The sequence below is a fragment of the Grammomys surdaster genome, unplaced genomic scaffold (genome assembly GCF_004785775.1).
Source record: "Grammomys surdaster isolate TR1022 unplaced genomic scaffold, NIH_TR_1.0 140, whole genome shotgun sequence".
Lineage (NCBI taxonomy): Eukaryota > Metazoa > Chordata > Mammalia > Rodentia > Muridae > Grammomys > Grammomys surdaster.
In genome coordinates this window covers 5,468,573-5,474,572 of record NW_021604598.1, presented here as the reverse complement: position 1 = coordinate 5,474,572, position 6,000 = coordinate 5,468,573, and the positions used below count along the sequence as shown (strand labels likewise).

The 6,000-nt window shown below is 43.5% G+C and overlaps 1 protein-coding gene across 1 annotated transcript in view; it reads left to right on the top strand.

Moving 5' to 3' along the window:
- The first annotated feature begins 303 nt into the window (after positions 1-303).
- The window catches only part of Dpy19l2 (dpy-19 like 2), a 100,447-nt gene continuing 94,750 nt past the window's right edge, over positions 304-6,000 (top strand). Inside the window, exons 1-2 of the mRNA XM_028763923.1 lie at positions 304-822; positions 4,683-4,707. Of these exons, the coding sequence (XP_028619756.1) occupies positions 441-822; positions 4,683-4,707 (407 nt within the window). The 5' untranslated portion in view covers positions 304-440. The remainder of the gene's footprint in view (positions 823-4,682; positions 4,708-6,000) is intronic.

The following is a 6,000-nucleotide window of genomic DNA, read 5'->3' as shown; positions in this document are numbered from 1 at the left end:
GTAGTGACCTCTATAGCGCTCTATAGAGAATGTGAAGCCAGGACTGGGTTTTTTGGTAGGACAGCTTAGGAGTTTAGGAGTTGTTGAACACTCTGAGTCCAACCATTCTCCCTCCAGGATTTTGTTGGAAAAATGTTATTTAATGAACTAAAGGTCTCTGTCCTGCAGCGGAAAACCGAGGTGAATCCCGACGCCCAGACGCTGTGGCAGAGTACACCACTCGCAAGTCCTGCTCCGGGTTCGCGCAGGCTGCACGTGGATGGCGCAAGACTGCCTGGACTGCACGCTCGCCATCCTTGTTTCACGGTCGCCATGACGACAAGGCTGCCCGCAACGGCGGCGCGGGCTGGTCGTTGAGGCTGCCTGGTGGTGTGTCCGGGCCCCCGGACCTCGCCCTGCGGTGACCCAGCTCCATCTACCTGAATACGGGCTATGAGAAGATGGTGGGGCCGACAAGGAGTAAGCTCAGGGAAGCGAGCCCCGACATGCCACAGTCCTCCCGCACAGGGCAGACGAGGAGGAGGCGGAGCGCAGGGACAGTGGAGCCCCAGCAGGAGCGCAGCGCGCCTCAGGAGAGGACTAAGTGGTCCTTGCTGCAGCATTTCCTCCTAGGCGGCAGGAAACTGCCCTCGGGCGCCCGCAACTATGCGGCGCGGAGGATCCGAAGTCTGAACGCACAAAATTACTTTCAGTTGGAAGAGGTCACCAAGATCCTTCTTCTCGACCGCTTCCAATTCCTCCATAGTCTCCTGGACCACTTTCGCGAAAAGGTGCAGGCACTGCAGATGCATCGCTTCTCCCACAGGACCCTCTTTGGCTTAGGTGAGCCATGCATGGTGTTTCTCCCAGCCTAGATAGTTGAAGGGTTTGCTTGGGTCTTGGAGATTTGGGTTGTTGGAGGAGTTGATGGAGAGATCTGAGAATCGTGTGCCAAGAATTCTCAGACTTCCAGTTTCTGTTTTAAACTTTTTCTTTTTTGTGGAATTTTCCAATTTAGTGGCCACCTGCATGCCAACAAAATTATTCTAATCAGAGCAGCCAGTTAATACCGGGTATAGAAAAGGTTGTTTACCTTCTGGATAGAATTATGTTTCTTTGCTTTTTAAATAAAAAGCTCTTAGCTGAGATCAGCAACAGTGGAGGAAGGAGAAGGGTAGATCGCGTGTTACCCCTGCAGACAACACTTCCATCCTGCTGAATATTAACACCTGCAACCCAGGGAGTTTCCATGGCAGCACTTCCTTCATTTATCCCTCTAATTTTCGGTAGCTTTCTGCTGCAACTTAAATGTTGCTGCTGTCTGGTATTTGAGCCGAGCGCTTCTGCAGCCTAGCTGCTGATGTAAACACCTCAATTCAAATTATTGTCACCGCTTCCCATTCTGTGCTATCTGGTTGCTGACATAAAAATGAGTTTCCGCATTGAAGTGTTAACAGAAGTAATTAAGGAACAGTTGAAATTCGTATTTCGATTTCCATCCGATGTTTATGCCAAAAGACTCACAATGACACATCCACAGTCAGCATGGGCTGTTTTCCCAAGTCGGCTTTCCAGTGTGCTGAGAGTTACACATGAGAGTCACCCTTGAGCGCCTAGTGAAGGAATGGCTGAATTTACTGAGTGTATGCGCGTTCAGGAGGGACAGTTAACACTTAGAGAGGACGTAGGGTGCTGTATCAGAGAGGACTTTTAGAAAATGATAGAACCTGAGTTCTAACAAAGGCTGAGAAGGTGTGTGTGTGTGTGTGTGTGTGTGTGTGTGTGTGTGTGTGTGATGCTGACAGAAGGGCAGGATCCAGGTCCTAACAGTAAGACAGCATGGTGTGAGAACAAAGTCAGGATGGAAGCAAAGGAGGCTATGGAGAGCAGTCCAGCCCAGTGCTGGGTATGAGGTATTTAACTCATTCTGTGTGAAGGCAGGGATTCTTTTCTTTCCTTTTAAATTGCTTTTTAATCTTTGAGATTTTAATAAAATCACATCATTTGTACTCTCCCTTTGCCCTTCCCTAACCCTCTCATACATTTTCCTTTCTCCCCTCCAAATTCACGGCTTTTTCTTTAAATGTTGTTACACACACACACACACACACACTGACACATAAGTCCATAAATTCAAACTTCTCAGTCCATATAATGTTACTTGGATGCATATGTTTTCAGAGCTGACCATTTGATACTAGATAACCAGGTGGTGTGCTGTTCCCTGGGAAGTCTTTGAAACTTTTTAATGAACTACTATAACAAAAAATGCTCACTTTACATATATAGATAACGTTATGTATATTTAAAACATGAATTGTTCACGTTAAAGAGAACAATCCATGGCACTTGATAACTATGTGATGTTGGCAATCAATGAGTCTTTTAACCTTGGAAGGCAGCTTGATCAGAGTGCGCTTTTGAGAGTATGAAGGTTGAAGTGTTTACTGTGAACTAGAGATGGGCTAAGATAGACAATTCTTACTAGAAGTGGGCTTCAACAGTCTCAGTGATAGCAACCGCACAGGGTAGAAGAGGCTGATGGAGAAGGTAGTCGGTGAGCCTGAGGAGGAAGCAGAAAAGGCAGGAAGGGAATGAGGATTATGGATTGAGCTTGTTCACTTCTAAGTGAAAGTAGAAGCACTGGACTGCAAGGAGATCCCAAGGCAAGCACCACTGTACAGAAAGAAAATAGGAAGATTGCAGGTACTTGTGGGAAACTTTTAAGGTTAACTTGAGTAGACAAGTGGAAATGTACAGCTGAGCTATATATAAATACAGACCTTCGGTGGGAGGTGTGCGGGAGGGCGTTAGAGATAGGAACAATTTTTGAGAATCTTTGGAATGATAGATGGATTGATCACATATTTGGCTGTGTGTGTGTGTGTGTGAGAGAGAGAGAGAGAGAGAGAGGGAGAGGGAGAGAGAGAGAGAGAGAGAGAGAGAGAGAGAGAGAGAGAGACACAGAGAGAGAGAGAGAGAGAGAGAGAAAGTATGGGGTATGCACACTACTCTGTAGACATGTACAGAAGCCAGAGCAGGATATTGGGTTGCGATTTTCTGTCACTCTCTACCTTACTTGCTTGAGATAGGTTCTCCCACTGAAATATAATCATTCAGTCTAGGTTGGCTGGCCAGCAAACTCTCAGAATCTGCTTGTCATCGACTCCTAATCTTGGTTTATATAACATGTAATCATGCCCGGCTTTAACACATGGGTCCTGGGGATCTGAACTTAGGTCCTCATGCTTCCAAACTCTCTCACCCCCTGAAGCTATCTCCTTCATCTTTTCATTAAAAAAAAATGTAGGTTTAAATATTTTCCAGTATATATCATTAACAGAAGACCAGAAAAGTAGAAATAAATATAGTCACATAGGAAATCTCTGTCATTGTTTAGTAAACTTTACCTCAGGACACTTTTGTCCAGCTGAAGGTTTCATTCAGAGTGGTGCAGAGGATATTTGCATTTGCTTTCTGTGAGGGACAGCACAGTCTCTGTTGACTCATTATTTTTATAATCTTTATAAATAACATTTTTAGTTTGAGGTTATTACAAATAAACATGGGCTATAGTTTGCTCATGCTGATATAAGCAAATCTGGGAAGAATTTAAGGTGAGCCCAGCATGGCCCAATTTTATAGACAAAGAAGACTAGTGTTGGGAATTTCAATATGAAATATTTCTGCATTGGATTGCTTTGCATTTATTCTCTTAGCCAAGATGAATCGTTTTTTAAAAATTATTTTAGGAAGTTAGTATTGAATTATCCTTCCAAGTGAACTTGGGGCAGCCATCGGGGAGTCTTACCACAGCATCTCTGTGGGAGTTCTGCAGTAGTTGAGTGAGTCAACCCCACCATGACAGAAAGGACAGGAGATACTATCAAAATTAACTTTTTCAAAGCTTTGGAAATTGGTGAAAGCTTTTGTGATGAAAGGGCATTCATTCAGGAAGAGCTGATGTGTCTCTGTCTCTGTAAGAACAGGGCTTTGCAGCATTTAATTGTTCTTCCCCAGCCCCATCCTTGTTCCCAGCTCCATGATGTCCTCGAAATCAGGCAGCCTTCTTGTCACTGTGTTTGTAGTTCTGCAGGAAGCTGCACACCCAGAGCAGCATGAAGCTGAAGCTGTTTCTCATTCCTTGTGAGCCTCATGCCAGGAACTCATCCTGGCCCTCGGGTTGCCTACATCCAGGGGCCCCTACCGGAGCAGGCAGTTCCTCAGGGTCTGGACAGCACAACTTAGTTTGCAAATACATGGTTAAACAAATGATTTCCTGCACTTTACAGTATTCAGATAAGTGCAAGGAACAGTGTTCTAGGCTGGTTTTTGTGAGCCAGAGTCTGTTCTGAATCTTACCTGGGCATGGTATATATGCTTTAAAAACATTTTATATAAAGGAAAGAGAGAGTAAGAAACAATAGAGAATCATGCTGAAATATTTTGATTAGGTCAAGCCACCCACTACATCATTCTCAAAATAGCCTAAGAAGAATGTGTAAAGCGTCCAGGTCCTTCCCACTTGCAGATATGCATAGCTTGATTGGCTTAACATCCTTCTGGGCTGTTCTCCTGGTCCAGGTAGACAGAAGTAGGCCGTCTAGCTTAGTGAGCTCTCCCTCTAGGTGCTTGAAGTGCTTGTTTTAAAGATATTAAATAACAAAGCAGTTTTTAATTATTTCTTCTCTCTTTTCTTCCAGCTACCTTTGTGGGGATTTTGCACTGGTAAGATTTTTTTTTTTTTGTCTCAGCTCAAAATGCATAGAAATATATAGGTTAAAGTTTGCCACTACTGTTTGCCAATAGCAAAACAAACCTTCCTGGCTGCATTTTTGCAACATGAACACCGTGCCACCTTATACCTATACATTACGTTTGTACAAAGTATGTATGCACAGCATCTACAGTTCAGATACCCCAGGGTATAGTAACCTATAAATTAAAATATTGCATGTGTATAGGTGTTTTGTCTGCATGTACGCTTGCTTGTACACCATGCTGTGCTCATGGTGGCCAGATGAGGGTGTCAGACTCCCTGGAGCTGTAGTTAGAAGTGGCTTTGAGATGCCATGTAGATGCTGGGTCATCATAACTGCAGAGCCAACTCTCCAGCCACACAAATTAAGATGTTTTTGCTCACTACTGTATTTCTATAAATATCTCCCATTCTCACAAGGCTTCTCAATTTACCTCACCTAAAGCCTCCATTCTCCTGTAGTACCTATACAATATTATTGACATAAGTTTAGAGGTGAAGTCTTCGGAACACCTGCAGGCTAAGTCATGGAAAAGAGGATAACATTTTTTTTTGAACTGGAAGTTGTGTTTTAATTCTATCATGTAGAGGCTGAGGTGAAAGGGTTGTTGAGTTCATGGCCAGCCAGGGCTACATGGTGAGACCTGCCTCAAGATAAGCAGACATCTTTCTGCAGTGGTATAGCAAAAATGAGCCCATCAGTGGGCATTCACTGGCTCTCTATTGTATAAAAAGTGCTTCTTTTAAAATCATGTGCACAAAGACACAAGTTTACCTGGGATACTTTCATTGCTGCCCGAACTCAGGTTTTGTGCTTGTAGGAAGTCTTGGGTGTACCCCATGTTTCCTGGGCTGGGCTGTTCTTTCATCTCCTCTGTGGAACAATTGTGATGTGAGTACTGAGGCTGGACCATGAAGAGCCATTCCTTCCCACTGTTGGATTTACATGCATATGACCTGCAAGAGAGAAGCATTGACATATGTGCTTGTGGTTTTCATTTTGTTGGAAAGTGTTTTATAAACCAAGGGCAGTGCATTTCTAAATCATGACTAGTTTCATCCAGTACACTCCTTTGTATATGAATAACAGCTACTGAGTTTTACTGCTAATATACCTTCTCGTACAGTTTTGTAGGAGTCTAAAAAGGTCATTATTTATATGAGCTTATATTTTTATTAAGATTACCATATTCAAAAGTGATTTTTAGGTAGATTATATTTAAAGTGCTTTTCAATAGTTACAGAAGTGTTTTCCAAACCTA